The sequence below is a fragment of the Lissotriton helveticus genome, chromosome 11 (genome assembly GCF_964261635.1).
Source record: "Lissotriton helveticus chromosome 11, aLisHel1.1, whole genome shotgun sequence".
Taxonomy (NCBI): domain Eukaryota; kingdom Metazoa; phylum Chordata; class Amphibia; order Caudata; family Salamandridae; genus Lissotriton; species Lissotriton helveticus.
This window is the reverse complement of record NC_136072.1, coordinates 159,437,317-159,460,406: the sequence shown is the minus strand read 5'-3', so window position 1 is coordinate 159,460,406 and position 23,090 is coordinate 159,437,317. Positions and strand designations below refer to the sequence as shown.

Here is a 23,090-nt window from a genome sequence, read left to right as displayed (position 1 = left end):
GCTGTAGAGGGACTGACTCCCGTCCACACAGTAACACAAAATATACATTTCCAACATCTCTAAAGACCCACCCAGGCTAGAGAATTCCAGCCTGGGCACTAATGAACAAAGGAGGTACAGAAAGAAAAGCTACCATCTTGAGAACGGGTACATGCTATCTTAGTTTCAAGGTCACTCTGCCCCTGCCAGTCTCTCTGAGAGTAGGAGCAGGGCTACCTAGCAGGAAAGGCATGCAGAGATAGAACGATCTATTCATTAGTGTGGTGGATCTCAACCTTGACTAAGATAATGAGAAACAATCGAGGCTGCTCTCTGCTGAGGCAAACATTATGAGACAGAAGCTTACTTTTAATCATGGTACAAAATGGTGGCTGAATACAAAATGGTGCCGCAATTGCTAACTTAACTCGCACAATGCTAGAAGTCGGACGCATTCTCTGTCCAACAAGTTCAAAAGGACTCTATTCCCCCTCTTCATTTACAAACTCTTCAAAGATCCCTGCAAATCCTTGTTCACTGACAACTTGAAGATGCATCACTACACGGACAACACACAACTTCCCCTCAAAATATCCCCAATCAGTGACTAACAGAAACTCAACACCTGCTCCAAAAACCAACCAGAACTGGATACATTTGCATATCTAAACCCAACAAGAATAGAATTATTTTTTGCCAACAGGTTCAAACAATTACAGATTCAAGCCTGGCTTTGCTTTCTTGTAACTTTTGGTTTATTCCAAAAGGCATACTAATGGTACACAATCACGTGACTAAAAAAGAATAATAGAGAAGTAATTGTACGAAGAAACACCTGAAGACGATACATGCACATTTTGTGCATCCAGGGTGCTCTGTGTTATAAACTCTTCTATGGTCCACCGAACTGGCTGGTCAAGGCAAGGAGATGTGTATACCCATGCCCCCAGGGTTCTCCCACCTCTAAATCAGAGGGAAAACGTACCCAGGACAGGATGCTAGAGGGAACCCTGGACTTTTAAGTGGGAGCTGCTAACTAAAATGTGACAGAGAGAATGAAGGACATGAACCTACATAGTTGTGCCCTTCCAGCTCATAGAGAATGTACAAACACTTGGATTCAGTCTTGACACAGACCTCACATCCCATTAACACAATTGCAATACAGCCATTACAGGATGGTACTGGCTCTGTCTCCTGGCTTTCTTGCAGAACTTGATTTCAGAACAATAGCTGGAGTTCTAGCCCTCTTCCACCTCGATGGAATCAACACTCTCTTCAATGGCCTCCTAGAAACCACTTTAGCACCCATGGAAGTTCTCCTATACTCGATGGCACATCTCATCAGGGGATTACGGACGTTCGACCACATTACATCAACAGTGAACAAATTACATTGGCTCCTGCTCCTGGCACTATAGCTGACAGGGTCCACTAACAGGGCCTAAAGATCAGGCCTTTTGGAAAAACCTGAAAACCTGGCTTTTCTCAGTTTAGACCAGCACTATGCACCGTTAGGCTCTTTTCACTTCTGCAGTCAGATCATCAGCGCCAAGACGCCCGCAGGCATTCGTGCGCTCTATAAATCCCCTAATCAAATCAAATCAAATCTCTACAAGATGTCTGGTTGAAGAGGGATTCCCCTTTATTTGTATCTAGAGAAATGCATACAGGCTTCCTGCAAGTCTGACATGGCATTCATTATGCAGTGTTTCATATTGGGTTACACAAACAAGCAGCCGTGGATAGCAGGAATGGGGGGGCATTCATTGTCAGTTTTACACCTGATGGAAATCATGTCCCAGGGATTATATGCTAGAGTGACAAGTAGAGGTCCTGTCACACTGCAGGCAGTAGATCATTTATATAAAGTAATGCTTTGGCATGGCTAAGTGTAAGATGCTTGTATGAATGCAAATGTGTCAATGGTGCTATAAAGAGAAAAAATAGGATCTGATATTAAGTGAAGTGCATAAAATTGCCAAGATGCAACCATCCACCTAAGAGACGAGTTTGTAAACAATAAGGGAGGAGTTGTAGGTGTGCTCAGTTTCAAGTTTTTTTTTTGTATTCCTTCTGCTTGAGGGTCCTGATATGTGAGAGTCAAACTCTCTCTCTGCGTATCAACAAATTACTAACAGATTGAACACATGGTTACGTGAGTTTACAGGGTGAGCTTTACTGCAACCCCATTCTGTTGCTTTGCACTTATACCAACATTTTAATGACCGGTTTTCATTCATAAAATCATGCGCTTGTGTGGGCAGGCAAGCTCAACAGCATACTAGGTATGAATCTAAGTATTTTATGAATTGGCATAGTCTTCACTAGATTTATTCATAATAAAGATCTACAGAAAGAAGAGCATGTGTGTTGTGTGTGGGTGTGTGCGCGAACAGAGGCAGACAAAGGGGAGCTCAACTACAGACTCCTTGCTGGGTCTCTGGCAGGACTGACTGCATGTCTCTCTACTGATCCTGTGTATGTTACTTTAAAGCCCATGAGACAGACAGCCTGTATAACCCATGTCTGCTCTCTCCGCTCCACAAGCCATATAAGACTAATCCTGCAGACCACAGGGCCACAAGAGATACCTTTGCAATCATCCATCATGAGCCTAGGAACCATTTGTTGTTTCAGAATTTCTACCCAAGTTGTTTCCAATCAATATATAGTTTAGGAGGCACTTCAATGAGACAAAATGAAAAGGGCTGTGGAGATGAAGAAAAAGCTTGGCACTGTGCTGTGTGGAGACATGGCACCCATAGTATCCTTAGTTAGCTAGGACTTGGGGTAATCAAGGAAATTAGATTTTTCACAGCCTGGTGGTAAGAAAATCTGGATTTTATTAAAGACCACGGAGGCCAAGATTATGCAAATCTCCTTTATTGCCAGCTCACAGCAGCAACAATTGATGAACTTAGAACTATGAAAACATTCTAGTAGACTATAAGATCCCGCCACGCATAATATTCTTCCTTCTTTGTGTTGCAAACAAGATAACTTCTCACTTCAATTACTTTCAAACGATAACTTTTTCCCATCGATCAAGGAGAGATCACTTACTCCAAAAAAGAAAAAAGGAAATCAATACATTTACTCACTAGGGAGGGATAATGTGGAGGGATAATCTCAACCTTCGTGTCTTTAATAAAATCCAGATTTTCTGTCCACCAGGCTGTGAAAGATCTAATTTTTATGGCATGACACCGAGGCTAACATTATGCAAGTTGAAAGTGCATTTAATACAGTGTCAATTGCACTTGTGACCGGTCTAAAATAGCAAGTTTTGAACATGCTTTCACTGGACCAGTCTGCGGCCCTAAGGATATCCTATAAGCCTCCTCCCAGGAAATAGGCTTTTGAGGCTGAAGGGCCCCTAAGTGAGTGTGCCCCAAACATAGAGATATCTATACCCGCTTCTTTCATCACTTCTTTCACCCATCGTGCTATGGTTGGAGAAGGGACTGCTTTATGAGGTGCTCTATGCGATAATAGTACTTGTTCGGTATTTCCTCTCATGTTCACTGCTCTCCTCTCATACTCCATCAAACATCTCACCACACACAGTCTTTCATTTTGTCCAAAGAAAGGGTAAAAGACAGAAGTTGACATGGTCTTTTTGCGTCTCTTAAGATAGAAGCAAACCCCTTCAGGTTGGTACGCTCTGTTGGTGATGTCTAGTGCTCTTACATCTGATGTCCTCCTAAATGATACTAGGAAGAGTAGGACAGCTAATTTATAGGATATACTTTTTAGAGATAATCTAGTGTTTTCTCCCCAACTTAAAAGAACTTGTAGGACGTCTTTAACATTCCATAAGGCTGCGTATTTCGCAGAAGGTGGGTTTAAGACCCACATACTACGCATTATTTTTTTTTAGTCAATAACTTTTGTCCTACAGAAATGCCATATAACAGGTCATGGCCTACTGCAATAGCCGATCTGTACAGGTTAACAGTTCTATATGAAAGTCCTGAAGTGAATAATTCTGATAAGTAATTAATTACATGTACTAAATCAGTTGTAACAGGATTGTAATGCGGTTGAAGACACCAGGGAACCCATTTCTCTCAGGCCAGTCTATATGTCTTTCTTATGCCGGGAGCACATGACTCTGAAACAAGTCTGAAAGCGTCTGCCGAAAGGCCTTGTACTTGCCATTGTCGCCAGAAACTTCCAGGCCATCAATGGTAGAAGGCTTTGCTCTACAAGAGGATGTGGTTCTCCTTCTGGGTCTGTAGTTATACCCCTGAAGGTTGGTAATAGGATTGGTAGGTCTATATTCATTTCCAGAAGGATTGGGAACCAGGCCTGTGATCTCCACAGAGGAGGTATCACCACCAGGTTCCTCCTTGGTCCTCCGTCCGTGTAGCAGGAGTCTTGCTAACATGGTGAAAGGAGGGAAGGCATAGGGTGCTAACCCTTTCCAATTCTGAAGGAAGGCATCCACTCCTTGGCTTTCAGGGTCGGCCTCCAGCTGAAGAAATTTGGGAGTTCAATCTGTTCGCGAAGAGGTCCACCCCGAAGGGTCCCCATCTCAATTGGATCTTGAGGAAGATTCCCCTGTTCAGTCTCCAATTGCTGGAGCTCCGACAGAACCAATCCGCAACTCGGATGTGAAATGCCAGGATAAGTTCTGGCAGTACAGAGATCCCCTAGTTTAGGCAGTATCCCCAAAAGATTTTGGCCAAGACCACTAGTCCCTTGGAGTGAGGGCCTCCCATCTTGTTCACATATCTGACCGCATAGACGTTGTCCTTGTGTAACATCACAGAACATTTCATTATATTCTTGGTGAAGCATCAAATTGCAAAAAAGCCCGCTAGTAATTAGCAATTGATGTGAAGCTCCTTGTCCTGGTCTGTTCAGCGCCCCCCTGCTGAGAAGGTGCCACACCATAGCTTTTCCCCCTGTAATTTTAATTCAGTCTGCATTGTGTTTACCATGAATCCCAAGAATTGCATTTTCTGACATGGTACTACACAGGACTTTTTCTTGTTTATGACAAAACCCAGGTGTTCTAAGGTGTTTATGGTAAGCTCTGTGTGATGTGAAACCATCTCTCTTGTTTGGGCCATAATCAGGATGTCGTCTAGATAGAGAATTAGTCTTACACCTCTTGCTTTGAGCCAACCTGCTACAGGTCGAAGTACCTTGGTAAAGCACCAGGGGGCTGCGGAGAGACTGAAGGTAAGGCTGCAGAATTGCCACTGTTTTTCCCTCCAAGTGAATTGGGAGAGGATGTAGACTTACGGCTAGAGCGGTCGACCTCGAAGCTAGGGAACCGGATTCAAGTCTCGGCAACGACGCTCAACATCCTGTGATTCTGGGCAAATCACTTAATCTCCACGTGCCTAACAAAAAAAATGAATGTGTCTGTCTATAACGCAACTGGTGCTCATGTTAAGTGCTCTGATACCTGATATGTTCGGGTCTAGTTCGCGCAGTATAATACTCAAAGAAAATTGAAGGTATTTTTGATGGGGTTGCCAAATTGGTATAGTCAAGTATGTGTCTTTTGGATCTAGTCGGGTTAGCCAGTCCCCTTTTCGTAATATATCTTTTAGGAGATGTACGCCCTCCTTTTTGAAGTGATGAAAGCACACCCATTCATTCAGTTCTTTTAGATTTATTACTGGTCTCATCCCTTTGTCTTTTTTCTACTAAAAAGATGTTGCTGATGAAATATAGTTCTGTCCCCTCTCGAATTGCCCCTTTGGTCAATAGGTTTTCTACCTTGTGTAAAACTAGGGTTGAGTCTTTCTGTAAGAATATAATTTCCGAAGGGATTTTCCTTTGTATTGGTATGTCTATGAATTCCATCATGTACCCCTTCACTGTCTCTAGAACCAATTGGTCCTGACTTACCGTATTCCAATTCCCAGAGAATTGGGCTAGTCTGCCACCCACCTTTATAGGGGTATCTAAAGGGTCTTTTGTAACTCCTACCTGTTGTAAAGCTATTTCGTCTCTGCTCTCCTCTGAAGCCTCTCCCACGGAACCACTGTTTCTGGGGGTAAAAGGTTGGATTGAAGCTGGAGTTTTAAAATCTTGGACCACGTCCCAGGTAGGGTCTTGAGAAGCCTTGTCCACAGCTGGGGAACTGACCCTGTGTTCTCCCTGCCCTGCCAAAAACTCCATCTTGGAAGACTTTCTTAATCTCTTTCAGGGACTTTTGAATGGAACTGAAAGCTCCCACGTATTTGGCCATGTCACGGATAAAGTCGTCCCCAAAGAGTAGGCCCTGGCAGCTAGCTCCTCCTTCTTAAGTGGCTAGTTCCACTAGATAGGGGTCTATCTTCAAAAGAATGCATTTTTTTTTCCTGCGTTGCATAGAGCAGTGTTCAAATTTCCCAGGAGGCAAATCGCTCTTTGTGCCAATTGGCATAATTCTTTGGGGTCAATGAGTGCCTCTTCCAGGTAGGCTGCCTCAGCCACCTCAAACATTTTAGTTAGAGGTCCCCTAATATCTAGTAACCGGTCCTGGCAGGACTTTAGTCCTTTGTCCAGGCCTTTCCTAGGGTCTTTTCCTCCTTTGGCGATGAATGCCACTACCTTAGCGTCCACGTTATCTGGGAGGGAGAGGCGTGGGCATTCAGATCTCAGACGTTATCTAACTTCTTTCAGGATCTCTTTACTTAACAAGTGTGTTGAGAAGGGGTCCACTCTGGGGATAGCGGGTGTTTAATGAAGAGTGGGTCAAACATGCTTTCTCCGAATGGGTCAATCCCATTTTAGCCCTGGAGGTCTTGGATTCCTCCTCAGTTGTACCCTGTTCCTTACTTCTGATTGTTTGACGTCTGTGTCGAAGTCAGAGGTGTATGAGAGGTTGATTTCGAACTCTAACTCCTCTTCACTATCATTGTGAATGGGTAAATCTCGGCCTTCCTCATGCCCACCTGAGGTACCCAATGCGCCATCCATGTCACCACCAGAGCATGATGTCATTTCCTTTGACCCTTTAGGTTTTTTGCCCCTTTTTGTTTATTTACTTCCCCACTTTGCTTTCTCTGGACCTTCACTGCCTTATCTGCCCCTTCAGGGTGTCTAGTGCCAGCAGCTGGACAACTTTGTTTGGAGAGTATCTCCAATTTATTGTTAATTGTATCATCTAGCGTCCCCATTACCTTGTCTAGGGCCTTATTGATGAGGTCCTCTAGTTTGTCTTCCATGTTGTTAGTGGTACGATCAAGGGACATGCTGATTCCTGTTGAGCTTTGTAGATGAGCAGCTTTTTCCACAGTGATCCAAACTACAACTGCGAGAATGTAGTTAGACAGAATGTTAAGTCTAAAATGGCCGCTCTAGTCATGGAATGGCCTTTCCCCAAGGTATTAAAATGGTTTCCGCCTTGGAGACACTGTTATTGCCCATTTGTAAGGGCCTTTCCTCTAAACATAGTGTCCTTTGTTTGTTTTGTTGACTTTTCCTCCCCTCTTTTTTTTATTTTTATACTTTGTAAAGCATCCCGGCAGCCACTGGGGAGGTTGAGGGCTGCCGGAGTACCTGAAAATGAAGTTTACTCGTGAGGATGATACGCGCGTTGGCGGGCTGCGCTGTTATGTCAGCACAGCGCGGCTCCGGTTGCCTGGCTCCGAGCTTGCCATTGTTATGGTTATGGCATTGGCAAGGGAGCCGATGCGCCTCATTCAGCTTTTCTTTGAAAATACGCTGATACACGCTGCAAGGAGCGTGCAGGGGTCGTGACTGGATTAGAATATATTTTAACTACATTTTAAGGGATAACTCTCGGCCTTAAAAAGCCGAGGCGGACCCTACAATGTGTCAGGTGCGGAGGAAGGAGACCTCCACTCCGACTGGACAGTTAAAACACTATGACAATATCAACCACCCAAATAGTCCCTAAACAGTTATTATAGTTAGTATCAATAGTAGTTAACCAGTAAATTAGTAACATAGGGTGAATAACTTATCTAGGGGGAAGGGTAGGATAGTTAATTATAATAATGATAGATATAAATGTAAATGTAAATGTATTTATATAGCGCAAATCACCGACACGGTATCTAAGTGCTTGCTTAGGGAACCCGTCCTGGTATTCCACTGTGAGATACCCCGGCAGGGTATCCACAAGGTGAAAGCCAGGCATCCCGCCGCGAGGGGCCGTAGTGGAGATTAAGCAAGCTATTGCCCAGAGTCGCAGAGTGTGACCCCGTGAGTCGAGTAGGCACCGGAGCGAGAATTATCGAGTCCGTGGAATTTTAGAGCCCGAGACCCGCCGAGGCGGGGAATCGAACCCTGGTCCTCGGCCGATCTCAGATTCCTGGTCTGCCGCCTCTAACCACTGAGCCACACTTCTCCACTATAAGAGTTATAAGGCATAGAAGGTGTGCTTATCTTGTAAGCAGCAGCAACAGAGAAGGAAGAATACTAGGCGTGGGGGATCTTATAGTCTACTAGAATGTTTTCAAAGTTCTATGTTCTTCAGTTGTTGCTGCTGTGAGCTGGCAATGAAGGAGATTTGCATAATGTTGGCCTCTGTGTCATGCCATAAAATTCAGAGGTCCTCATATATTTGTATGAGCGGTCCTATCGTTCCCCCTCTCATTCATTTTTTCACAAGTGGTCAGCCATGAAAAGAATGGGCAGGCAGTTGTTTTGCCAGGGAAACAATTTCAACCTAGTCCATACCGCTCCAGTTGAGGGAGGTGGTACATATATTGCATATGCTGAGGAACATATTATTATATGCCAACTCCTATGCCATTAACAGTAAAGACCACAACTATGCATTCAAAGTAAATACAAATTGGCAAATGTTGATAACCTGAGATCACTTGAGCTTCAGTGTTGTTCAAAGGTTAAAGTTCAGTGGGCACCACAGAAGGGCAAATTCCTTACTAGTGAAGTGAAGACACAAAATATGAGACAGACTTTGGAAAAATGAAATGGGCACCCTCCGAACACAATGTGTATCTAGCCAAAAGGTAACATGCCATAAGAAGAAGATATAGCGTGCCATGTTCTACACATGCAAACTTTTGATACTCCGGCTGACCTTGGCTTATCAGGGCGTTTGGTGCAAAGGGATGGAATTTCTCTCTGACTCTCGTTCTTGTGTTCGTTCAGACTTTGAATACGACACTTTACAGTAGATTTGTCTGTGAACTTCTATTGGAGTAGTTCATATGAGAACTTCTGCTAATTATACATATTTTTCGTGGGAGCTCTGGGTTCTGAGGATCAGGATTTGAACGATCCATTTGCTTTGGATATACTGTGCGTATACTGATTAACGATTAGAGCCTTGAAAAATTCATTTTGTAAGACGAAACACGTGTCGGCTGTTGTGTAAATTACTCTGTACAAGAAATTGAACAATTCAATAAAGTGAAAGGAACCATCAATCTCAACGCTTGGAGTCTATTTTACTAATATGGACCTGTCTATTTGACGGACTATTTACTCTTTTTGTGGTGCTCTGGACATTTGTAACTATATATTCTTGGTATTGGGGGGATTTGTTTGCCTACATAGTTTACACCAGTGGGGTGACATAGCGTTATCTGTTCCATTGAGCACACTTTTACTGTGTATATGTTTTTACTTATGCCTTGAAGACTGTGTATGTGCCAGCATTTCTTATTTGCCATTGTCACCTGCATAATGTTTTGATTAAACAGATGGCTGTCAAGCCGGTATTAGGTGTCAGCAAGAAAAATTGCATCACAGGAGAATTCATGCTCCTGTTGCACCTACATGCCAAAGGATATAGAGATACCTAAACGTCAAATGATACAGAACATCTCCCAAGACTCAAGTGGACACCTAGTACTAAGGACTTGGGGCTAGAAGAAAATAGTAGGGGACTATTTTGGTGAGAAGAATCGAATTATTCTCATGTCTGGGTCGACCATTGTACATGATAGAAAACAGATGCCAGATAACACATAGAGATATAGACAAATAGACAGCTAGCTAGATACAAACAGACAGAAAAACAAGAATTCATGCAGATAGATGGAGAAAGGTACATCAGTAGGCATATCCCCACCAGTTCTTTACATCTTTTGGTTTTCACTTACCTTCAGTAGGTTGATATTTTCAGGTATTGATGAAAACCGCATGCCATGGTCTTGGCCAAGATATAGCCTCTCCAAAGACTCCACAAAATTAACTTCCTCAGGCCAGGCGGTGAATCGGTTTCCAGTGAGGCCAAGCTGTTTTAAGTTGGAGAGGTCTATCACCTCCGACGGTACCTTGTAAAATAGAAAGCATAGATACTTTTAAAGCAATGAAGAAAATAATGTACGTGAATTTACTATCACCATTTTCAAATGCAAGCTATCAATATTCTTATGTTTCCTACTTGGGGACAAGGTTTAGAAGACAATCTAATTATTATAACCATTTTGCACATGGTTTAGTAGTTTAAAAAAATACACATTTTGTCAAATTAATTGGCAGAAAGTGTGTATTTCTAAAGAGTGCTCACTGTATCTACAGGTTTATGGAACACAATATTGCGATGATATAAAAAAAATAACATTTGTGCATGTTTTTATCTGACGGTGTCTGCATGTAAAGTTATATAACTGATATTGAAGTGTTTTCCTTGAGTAAGCAAATGTACACCCTAATTATTTTCTGTAATATTTTAGATGCAAATAAATATGGCCGAATTTATATGCAGGCTATGCTGTAGGTGACTACAAACAAGATTAAATGATGGAGGCTCGATCTGATCAATCAGCGAATCAAAGACAACAGTGTGACAGGACAGTAGGACCACACTACAAATGGCCACTGGGGATATTGGGCAAACACACACACACACGTCCCAGACGTTTTTAAAGTACTCTGCCTCTCATGGTCAGGATCTCAGACAATCCCACACACCGATACAGCCATCAGCGGTAGTCGTTGGACACTCAATCAATCAGGGATTTGTATAGCGTGGCTACTCACCCGTGAGGGACTCAAGGCGCTGAGGGGAGAAGGGGAGGCAGCTGATCTTTCTAGGCGCTGGGGTTCAGTCGAAGAGCCAGGACTTGAGATTTTTCCTGAATTGGGTCAGCGATGGGGATTGCCTGAGGTGGAGAGGCACTCACGCAATAACTCAGTCTTGGCGTAGGTGGCAGGCCAAGCAGAGGATGAGATATGAAGGGGGAGATGCCACAACATTCATTAATGACCCAGCAAGTAAACTTAAGGCAAATTCCTCCTACCGGTCTCCAGAAGCATGGGAATTGCAAATGCTTTTCGGAGTCTTCTCTGGACCCTTTGGCATGGACTGGTAATCAAAGTCTACGTTGGCAACGTTTTTCAAACCAGAGCACACTTGTGGGAGTGAGGGTGTCAGGTTGCTGGTGCGATTACCCCAAAATAATCTATTTAAATGAAATATGTGTTCAGATATTTTATTTGGAAAATAGTTTTAATATATGTGTTAAAAAGACTTAAGATTTATAAGCCATCCTAAAGGGCAACTAATTAAATACTTGTATACTTCGGATCTGGAGCAGGGGCATATTTATGTCACAAGTACATGCGGGTGCAAAATGCTAAATAATCCCAGTTTGAAATTGTTTGTCATAACATAATGCATGCACAAAATGTTCTTTTTGAATCTTATGATAATGCACAAAACATGTTCGTCTGCAAATTACAAGTCCATCAAAACTTTATGAACTACTAATAATATGATGAAAAATATGCTAGCCCACCAAGGGTGTCAAAATAAGAGCCTATGAGCGTTTCTCAGGAAGGTATGTGCTATTCCTGGTGGAGTAAAATAAAATGCAATTAATACGAAACTAACAAATATTTACCTGTATAACTGGTTTAGATAAACATATATCACAGATAAGGTTACATGATTTTGCAGTTTGTTGTGCAGTGGCATTCAAAACTTTCTGGAGGCTGTGTATTCACACAACTCTGCCATGTCCGGTCCTAAGCCCAGCTGCGAAAGGAGGGTTATGCATGGGCCTAGCTACCTCACCGTGTAAGAAAATCCTACCCACAGAAATATCAACCAAAAGACATCCCGGTCTTGAGGAGAGAGGTATCTCCTTCACGGAGAGCTATGACGCCTTGTGGTGAAAGCCAGAAATCCATGGAAGCCACAAAGCTGTACGACCTGCTTTTGACCAAGGCCATCGGGACATGGAAAGTGAGGATTATGTACAAGACAGGCAAGATATTCTAAGTGGAAGCGGGAGATGTAAAAATACAACCTTGCCAGTGCTTGCCATCAGCGAGAACAGATGGACACAGACTGCATAGAAAAGACGTGCTCAAAGAGGATTGCTGCTGTATTCTGGACATGAGGAAGAGAACATCTCACAAACTCAGGGAGTAACACTGATGCTAACCACAGCAGCCATCAGAGCTCTGATTGGATGGGAAGCCCACAGTCCCAGAATCATCATAGCGACCTTTTGCACAAAGAAAACGAGAATCAACATGAACGTTATATAGTACTATGCAACTACAAATGACAGCAAAGAAGAGGCAGAACAGTTTTATAACAGACTCCAGTCCATCATGCAGAAATGTCTTGAAAGAGACATCACCATACTGTGAATGGTGAAAGGCCCACAGATCTCTGTGCCCATAACAGTCCACTGATAGGCAGTAGTGTATTCCCACACAAAATAATACACATGGCAACGTGGGTGTCACCAGACCGTTCAACAGAGAATCAGATTGACCATGTCTGCATTCCCAAGACTTTACAGAGGTCCCTGCAGGATGTGAGAGTGATGACAGGAGAGGACGTGGATTAATACGATCACCTTAACGTAGCAACGCTAAAGCCAAAGAAAGTATGGATGGAACCGACAAAGCAACACCAGCAATATAACACCACCCTCCTCAAAGGTGCACAGAAACGGAGTGAACACTTAGTCACCCTCAGTAACAAGATTCAAGTCCCGCAAGATGTAGAGGACAACAGAGACCCAGAAGAAAGTCAGTGTTAGTAGATAAAAGAAACAGTGACATCAACCTGCCAGGAGGTACTGGTTCCCAAGAAAAGATGGCATAAAGAATGGATCTCCACCGAGGCTTTCTGCAAAATCCAATATAGAAACGAAAAGAAAGCTGCCATCAACACCAGCCAAACAAGAGCAGTAAAAGCGAAAGCTCAAGGAGAATACACCAAAACCAACAAGGAAGCAAAGAGAAGCTTAAGAGTAGATTCACTGATCGTCTTGCCACAGAAGTCCATGAAGCAGCAAGCCATGAAAACTTGAAAGAGCTCTACAACATAACAAGTAAACTCTCCGGTAGATACAGCCAGCTAGAGAGACTTGTTAAAGACAAAGATGGGGAGACAATCATGGGTAATGAAGGCCAACAACAAAGATGGGTGGAGAACTTTGAAGAACTGCTTAACCAGCCAGTGCTGCAGTATCCACCAGACATACAGACACCTGAAAATGACTTGCCAATTGTCTGCAGCAGACCAACCTAGGAAGAGACATGGCAAGCTATCAAATATCTGAGAAATGGGAGGGAAACAGGACCTGACAACATTCCTGCAGAGGCACTGAAAGCAGACATTGAAACATCTGTAGACATGCTCTACCCTATGCTTTGAAGGATCTCTGAAGAGGAAAAGGTGCCATTAGACTGGAAGGAAAGATACCTAAGTAAGATCCCCCTGAAAGATGACATGAGTAACTGTGCAAACTACAGCGGGATAACTCTTCTATCAACCACAAGAAAACATTTCAAAAGAGTCATCTTAAAAGAATGAAGGAACAGTTGCAAGACCAGAAATCCAGTTTCTGCAAAGCTAGATACTGCACAGACCGGATTTCAACACTGCTCATCATCATTGAGCATTCAATGGAATGGACGTTAACTTCATCACTATTAGGAGGCATTCGCCAGCATGGACAGAGAGACCCTTTGGAAACTCCTATGCCACTACTGTGTGCCAGATAAAAGAGTCATAAGGAACTCTTATGAGGGTATAACATGGAAGATAGTCCATGGAGGACAAGTCACGGAAGCCTTTCAAGGGAGAACTGGAGTCCACCAGGGATGTTTGTGCACACCTTTTCACTTCCTGTTTGCCATAGACTGGATCATGAAGACATCCACAGCAAGGAAAAGAAATGGGATCCAATGGACACCTTGGACGCAAATCAACGAACTGGACTTTGCAGATGACCTGGCCATACTCTCTCATCCTCATCTGCAGATACAAGAGAAGACCGACAATGTGGCAGCCACATGAGCACAACTTGGCCTCAACATCCACAGGGGAAAAACTAAGATTCTGAACACTAACATGGCCAGCACAACTGCAGTCACTCTTGCAGGCGTAGCACTGGAAGAGGTTGAGGTCTTCACCTACCTGGGCAGTGTCATAGGCAAGCAAGGCAGCACAGCCACCGAAGTCAAGGCAAGAGTTGGCAAAGCAAGGGCTGCCTTCATAGAGCTAATAAAAATCTGGAGCTCCGAGGAGATGACGCTGCAAACCAAGATCAGTAATTTTAACACCAACATAAAATCAGTCCTTCTGTATGGAGCAGAAACTTGGAGGACAACAGTAGCTACCACCAAGAACATACAGACCTTCATCAACACCTGTCTGAGAAAAATCCTCCAAATCCGCTGGCCAAAAACCATCAGGAACAATGACCTATGGCAGCAGACCATCCAATTCCATTCTCATGAAGATATCCTGAAAAGATGCTGGGGCTGGATAGGTCACACCCTCTGCAAGTGTGCATCAAACACCACAAGGCAAGCCCTGACCTGGAACCCTCAAGGGAAAAGGAAAAGAGGAAGGCCAAGAAACACCTGGCGCCAAGGCCTCAAGGCTGACTGCAAGGAGATAGGTTACACGTGTAGTCAGGTTGAAAGAAAAGCCCAGAATAGATATGGCTAGAGAGTCTTGGTTGATGACCTATACCCCAGGCGGGGTAGTAGGCATAAATAAGTGTGTTCTCACAAAGCCACTGACTATGGATAACCTTGCAGGCAAAATACATTATATATGGTTGTCTAAACCAATTGTACAGTTAACTGTCTGTTTCTTATTAATTGCTTTTTATTTTATATCTGTTGTCAGCCAGGCCTCATTCATGAACATATACTCAAATAAGTTGTTCCTTTCTGTGTCTTTACAATAAGATGTGAAGCACCTGCAGCACTTAATAATTTTCAACCACTAATTATTAGATTAGGGTGTTTTCAAACTGGTCCTGATGAATGCCACAGACCCTATGGGGCCTTAGAGGCAAGAAACATGCCGACCTACAAGATACCCAGTGAATCCACCTCTGTTTTTAATCTTACCATGGAAGCCCACTACTAATAAATATCTTATATTAGGCACTTCCATGGGTACTTTTAACAATTCCTTTTCTCTTTTGTGCCCAATCTTCCACCACTATCCCTCAAAACTAAAAGAAAATCCCTCAGTTTGGAGAGTTCAAGAAGACACACTGGTTTCTTTGAATTTTGGGATTAAAGATCTCCATAAGGATTCCCATTGGGTATAGCATCACTCACCTAACGAACAGCAGGCCCCAATGATGCCATCTCAGTTGGTGAAGGACCTGTATCCTAATAAAGGAGTCCCTATAAATGCAATCATATCCCATTTCAGAGCCCAAAAATCATTGGTTGACCATTCATCACTGTCAATGATGTCACACGTCCAAAACGTAGTACCTTGTTTTATTGCTTTGTTAATAGAGAGGTGGTATAACAGACGACCAACCTCTCTTCCCCCAGCCTGATTTGTGCCCATGACTGCTCTGTAACTCAGCAGGTTAGCATGCTGCTACAGACATTGAGGGAATCCTGAGCTTCCCTTTTCCCCCTGTAATACTTCACTTTTCACAAATGATGGAAGATAGAGTCTTCCACTCCAAAATCACTTTCATACACTGATCAGTGGCAGATGAATCCTTCTACAAAGACATTTGCTATCACCATTATGCAGGCTATTGTTTTTCCAGCCAATAAAAACAAGCAATCTGTAAAAAAAGGTGTTGCTTTGAGTCAGGGGAGTAAGGTAGCAGCTGCTCAAATAGGCCAGCAGGAACCTATGGCTATCATGCGACAACACGGAATGATCAGGACTTGATTATAGTAGCCCATCCAGCTCTGAATCTGCCCATTATGCTGCAGCCCCTCGGAGAAACAGCAGAGTGCCTATATGGCCTACCCAGCACTGGGAACAGACAAAGCTTTTCAAGTGAATCTCTTCCCAGGACCACCTGCACACAAATGTTAGAATCTCCACTGATACATTAACACTAGATGCAAGTCATTTGAAAGTTCTTCTATAAAATAGGGTTAGGACCCCAGAAGATGGTTTATTTGTCATTGCATATTTCTTTGCTTGAGCTGAGAAGAAGAATTTCGAAATTAAAAAGAGTGAGTAACAAAACTTTGAAAATAAAATTGAGAAACCGAAAGTTTAAATTCTAACACAGTCAACGCAGTTGATGCTTGAAAGTGCAAATGAGTGCCTATTTTTCTCATAGTTTTTTTTACACCAGAATCTCACTCTTGTAGTAAGGCACTTTAAGCTAATTTGCCTCCACCATAAACACTAAACCTGATCCAATCACTTACCCCTTACTGTTATCTACACTAACTCTAATCCACAACTCTTGAATCTAACATCATCATTTACCAATCCTATCCATAATCTTAACTATAACACCATGCTGAACCCTAACCCAATCCATCAGCGCATCTCTAACTATAACAGTATCCATTCTACTAACCATGTCCACACTTACCTTTCCTTACTCATCTCTAGTGTTAATAAAACACTAAGCCAAAACCTAACCAGAACTATCCCCAACTATAACCCAGACCTAACCCTAATCCAAACTCAAACAGTATACATATGCCTAACCCTGCCCTTTACCGTTACCGTAAACATTGCCCTATCCATATCCCTAATACACGCCCAAAATCTAACATCTTCCCTCTCCCTGGACCGATTTAAATATTCTTTGATTTTTGATTTTTATTTAGACTGCCTTTCTTTTTAATACCTATATCATTTCAGTCCTTTGGCTTTCTCACATGTTATGCCAGAAATTTTGCTTTCTCAATTTTTAATGCGAAATTCCACATTTTTGCACATACTTACAAAGCAACTCAGGTGAACTATTAAGACATTTTGGAGCTCTCTCAGAATATGGCATGCTATTGCAGTCTTGTTTTACTCCAAACCTATTTACCCCTCTCCATGTTATTCAGAAATTAGAATCTTCCAAGCAATCTTCGACCACCACTGCTCTCACACTTTCTTTTATATCTTCAATTTCTCCCTTAAAGAGCATTCATCAAATAGATCTCTTGTCTTTGCCTGGTCTCACTACCATCTTCACACTAACCAAGAATCCTAATTCGACAAACCCTTATCTTTCTGCATCTCCTCCTGTGTGACACCTCCAGGCTTCAGTTCATTGCCTTTCTCATGCAATCATAAAGCAGTATTGGTGTTGATCAAGACCCGTCCCTGCCCTCTTTGATCTCCATGGTCAAAACACACAGCTCCACAGCTGCTTTTGTCAGCATTTTCAAGACTGGTCTTTCAATTTAAGTAATGCATTCTGCATATCTATGCCTCTAAAAGGAAAATACGCATTTGAATCAAGTTAAACCATGTTGTAGCATTCAGATATTAGTAAAATGCTAAAGACCCCAAAAAAGCATTCTAGCGTTGAAAGCAAGACAGACAGAAAATAAATGCGCTAGAACAGATGTATGTTGATTTGTTTCCCCTGAGCTCTTTTAGACTAATGTGTCAATGTTGTGTAGAAAGTATTTTTCTTTTTTTCTCAGTCTTCCACAATTTGTACTCTTACTCCTTTATAAATGATCTTTCTCTGCTATAAAGCCCCACTAGTCTCTGGAGCTCTACAAATCCTTAGGATGAAGTTGTGGTCTTTCTTGGTCCTATCCTGTATAGCAACAGTCCATTATCCACATTGTAGTAACAAGAGTCATCTTCAAGGACTAACTTACTTGACATTTCCTAAGATACTTTGATCCAGAAGACCAGTAAAAGTATGATCTAGAGAATACAGAGCTTGAGTGGGCATATCTTTTTTTTCTATGTTCCAAATACAGTATGCACAATGACATAATGGAACACAGGTATGTATTAGTCATGATCTTTCCGGCAACACTGGACATAAACTCCAGTCCTGATAGCAATGACTGAAATATGATTGCTCCTCATTTGATATAGTCCCTGCCTCATGCTATGTTCTTCGAAACTCCCCCCTCCAATTTAATCTGTAGATTTTCACCCTAAGGACCAGTTGAGATACCTCCGACTCTCCTAGCTCAAAGTCGGAGACCCTGAGATCTGCAGTCTCTGAAAACCCCCTGGCAACCTGGAAGAAGGGATGGATAGAGGGAAGTCAAATTTAATGGAATTCAATATTTAAGATTCCCACATGCCCATTTACCACACATCAAAAGACATACAAACCAAAAGACATTCAGGCACTGACTCATTAATGCCAAAAGATGATCATGCTTGACGGGCAAAAGATAGCCACTAATGTACGAAGAAGAACAGAATTAAAGTAACTTGTGTGTACAGACCAACATCATACAGGCACTCATGACACAGGCCAACAGACATACGGCACACAAATAACACACATACAGCCACCTACAAACTCAGATGTATATAAACAGGTAGACACAACTAATCCACTCCCACTTACAGAAGTTGGAAGGGCAAACAGAGGACTGGATAAACAGATGACTGGGTTGACTGATGACAGATGGATGGATAGATCATAATTGGTACTGGTTCTTGGGAGACTTACTCTTCAACCTCTAAGCTGCGGAAATCACATTTTAGATGGAGAAAGGATGTCATTGTTGAACCAGTGGCTTCTGCATGGAGAACTCCCTTTAACAGGTGCCCAAAATCATACAGATATTTCTTCTATCCCATTAGGCCACAACCCTCTGATGCCACCATTACAGGACTGTAGCGCTTTGTTGTGAGCAAACCGATATAACATTACCACTTTTTCAGCTCTGTACTCAGACGACACCTTTCTGCAATCACTTGCCGTTAACTCTTCACTAACACCCACTACATTGGATATTCTCATGTACTATCATATTAGGGCCATTTGTCGCACTATTCATGATACCGTCCTGGCCCAGCCACCGACACTTCAGTCACTTGAACACATTCTCAACACACTTTGCCCACATAAATTAATAACCAGTCTGTACAATACTGTGCAGCACTACTCTCTGGTGACGACTCCTAGAGCCTGGTTGCTTTGGGAAGCAGGTTTTGGCTCTTCACTGATGGACTCTCATTGGTCATTCTGCTGTGGGCAGCTTCTTTCACCTAATTACAGACTGTGGTTAATACATATAAAACAATTGGATCGCATTTTTCATATCCCAGCACAGTTATATAGATGGGACTGGTCTCTGACCCTGGCTGCCTCCGCTGTGCTGCGCCACAAGACTCCTTCCTTTACCTGGTGAGGGTATGTCCCCATGAGGACACATTTTAGGAGGAAGGTTTTTCAACCATACACTCAATAACTGAACAGCAACTTCATTGTATCCCACTGATTAGGTTATTGGGCTATGTCAAGGATATTCCAGCTGCAAACCACAGGCTAACAGCTATGTTACTCCTCCTTGCTAAAAGCAGGGTAGCCATGAACTGGAGCAGATGCCCGGTGCCCACAGCGAACGCCATGCTGCAGGACACAGCATATTGTTCCGAACAACTTTCCCACTTCTGGGAATTAATGCTGCTGCGCTAACGCCCTAAAGACATATGGAAATCTCTGCTTGTCTATCTGCGCACCACTCACCTGCTCATTCGCCATAGGTGGTCTTACCAGACGATACGCTAAGCCCAAGCGCCACATGACACCATCTCATTTACAAATCACAGTGAGCTGCTTCATCCTTTTGCCATATAACTCCTAATTTCCTATTTGTGCTTCACACTCTTTCTGGTAATTACTATTGACGACGTATCGTGATATGTGGTGTTATGATGCACTCTGGAAATTTGCTTTACCAGCATCATTAGTTGTGTAAATGTATAATTTGCATTATCTTCATGCTGTTTTGTGATGATCCCCATCACCAGTCCTTCTTCTTCTCTTTTTCCACTTGCATCCTTTTGTACGGTTACAAACTTCTTTGCACCTTACCCTTTCTTCATTCAGTGTATTACTGATTTTCAATCGGGGTACTGTAGTGTTTCGTATTATTACTAAATGCCAATGAAAAATATTATTTAAAAAAATCAAAAAATCATACAGGTATCTAGACGTGCAGAGCATCAGACATACAGGTGCCCCTACACATACAGCAACATGTAAATGCTGATGCTAAGCATGGAAAAGGCATATATGTCTTGCATGATGTCTTACCCAAGGGCTACAATTCCACATAGCGCACCTGTGTTCGGTCCTCTTCTCTATAGAAACGATTTTGCATGATTGTTGCAAATGGCATTAATAATGTCATAGATAATTGGGGCAAGCCTCAGCATGTGGACATAACAATAACGTAATAAGAAGGGTGGCAGCTGGTGTCCAAAATTTAGTGTAAAAAAAGTTAAGACTTCTTTATGGTCTGGAGACTGATGATGAGAGAGTGGGCAATTTGTATTGCATGTATCACTGCAGAAAGGCTCTTTTGAAAGTCAATTTATAATTTTGTTCCCTGAAAGGTAGCTCTAGGTAATAAATGTGTTGGATCGTGACCTTAGTTACATGGCATGCACTGTTAACATATTTTCTAGCGTCAATTTTGAATAGTTGTTGCCAATCATTTGGTCCCAGAAAACAATAATGGTTGACCATGGAAAATAGGTGTTTGAAGAAAAACTTGTTAGTTTAAAGTCTTTTTTATGGCAGATATCTGAAAATAAATAATTCCACGCAGGGTCCATTTCCTGATCGGGATCAGAAATAGTTTGACAGATAGTTGGACAACTTCAACAGTCAAAGCGCCAGTTTAACAGGATTTGGATAATGCAATTGCTCAAATGTCCAAATTCAGAACCATTTCTTTGCCCCTATTATTTTTAAGATCTCAGGATCCTATTGAGATGCTTTCCCCAAGAGAAACAGCACAAATAAGTCAGGTTAAAATTAAAACAATTATTTCATACCTTGCTTATTTCATTATCATCCAGAGAGAGTATTTCCAGAGTCTTCAAGGCACAAACTTCAATGGGTAAGCTGGTCAAAATATTTTGACTTAAGTCCAGTATCTTAATATTTGTTAGTTTACTAAAGGCATTAGGTAATGTTTTCAAGCCAGTTTTTTTCAGGTAAAGAACACCAAGTGACTTTATATAGCAGAGGTGGCGTGGAAATACCTTCAAGTCATTGCCAGAGAGCCCAATTTCATACAGTGCTGAAAACTCTCTGAAGCTCCGAGGAAGTTTGTGTATTTTATTATGACTCATATCCAGTATTGATAACTGAGTGCACTGGGGAAGTGTATCAGGCATCGATGTCAATTTGTTAAATCCTACAAACAGTTTTGCAAGCTTCGGAAGAAAACAAATCTCTACAGGAATGGATCTAAGGTTGTTTTGTTCTAAATCAATCACTTCAAGAGTCCCAAGATGGCAAAGATCAAGAGGAAAGCACACAAATTGGTTATGTTGCAAGTAAATTTCTCTAAGTTTTACTAAATTCACTATTTCCTTTGGTAGAGATTTTAAATTATTACCAGATAGACCTAACAGCTCTAGATGATGTAGACATTTGCAGATTTCAATGGGGAATTCATCCAAGTTGATGTTATACAGCCGGAGCTCGCGGAGGGCTAGCACTTTGCTTAGTATGTGCACTGAATTAAATAACATTGGGTTATTGCTTAAATCTAAGCTTTGAAGCAAAGGAAGTTCGCCAATCTCTTCACAAATATATTGAAGTCTATTGTCATTCAGATAAAGAACTTTAATGTTCTTGAGGTGCCGAATGTCTTCTGGAATTGTTTCGATCATGTTTTTTTCCAAATGTAATTCTTCAATATCTTTTAGATCCAAGATCTCCTTAGGAATCGTTTTATGTTCTCTTTTTGCCAAATCCACAAAGAGTACTCTCTCCAGTGGCTGTTGCGAGAAATCTGGTTCAGGTTTTGGTTCTTCTTTTGTCTGAATGGGTTCTAAATGTTTTACACCATCCTCAGGGACAACTGATGTGACAATGCTTGAAAAACGAACATTGAGTGCATTCCTGCCAGTGCTACTGACGTCAATCATCTTTCCTCTTAGACATGCAACAGATCTTTAAAATCTAAAAATCAAATGAGAAATGGAACAAGTTAATTTTGTAAAAAGAAGTCAAGTTTAATTTGGAAACATATTGCTTAAAATTGAGTGAGTGGGGTAACATGCCTTTGTTTATGAAAATTGCAGATTTAGAAGTCTGGAACAACTATGTAATTCTTGCATGGCAACTCTTAACCATCCTTTATTGAATGTGCATATATTGTAAATGTATTCAGCACTATGTAAAGAAAAAGACATCTAGAGAAACAATATAAAACTGAGAACCATATACATTTTCCCATGCTCACGTTCAAGTACAACCTAATCACTTCTTCCACATTGTTCCTCACTTTTACTATCTCCTCTTCATCCTCATTAGAGGTCATATGTTGAAAAGCTTGTTCGTTTGGAAAAAGCTTTGTGGTATGTACAAACATCAAAATAAGATTCGGTAACATGTTACCAAATCACAAAACAAAACAAAAAGGAAACTTTAATATATTAATATATAGTTTTATTGAAAAACAATCACAGATGTGGTGGTCTGCTGACCCAAGCAGGCCACCATCCCTGTGATGACGACTATTCCTAGTGGTTTGCAAATTACTGCCTACCTCATTAATTTTCATGAGGTTGGTTGATTTGCAGCCACTAGGAATAGCTATTTTTAAATAAAAAGTTTAATACATTAGGAATAGCAATTTCCTAATTGTGATTCCGAGATAATCGCAATTAGGAATTCGGTATTCATAATGTTACTAGAGCTGGCCCCAAATGTTGTATAAAAAATGTCAGTGATAGTGTAGGTCCTGGGCCATCCTTGGCTCTAAGGCCAGCATCCGCCTTTTAACTCAACACC

General features: G+C 41.9%; 1 protein-coding gene across 1 annotated transcript in view; it reads right to left on the bottom strand.

Annotated features, from left to right (window-relative positions):
* Positions 1-22,222, bottom strand: part of LRRIQ4 (leucine rich repeats and IQ motif containing 4) — a 78,927-nt gene extending 56,705 nt beyond the window's left edge. Inside the window, exons 1-2 of the mRNA XM_078666589.1 lie at positions 21,119-22,222; positions 10,029-10,202 (exon numbers count right to left, since the gene is read on the bottom strand). Of these exons, the coding sequence (XP_078522715.1) occupies positions 10,029-10,202; positions 21,119-22,222 (1,278 nt within the window). The remainder of the gene's footprint in view (positions 1-10,028; positions 10,203-21,118) is intronic.
* Positions 22,223-23,090: the final 868 nt, after the last annotated feature.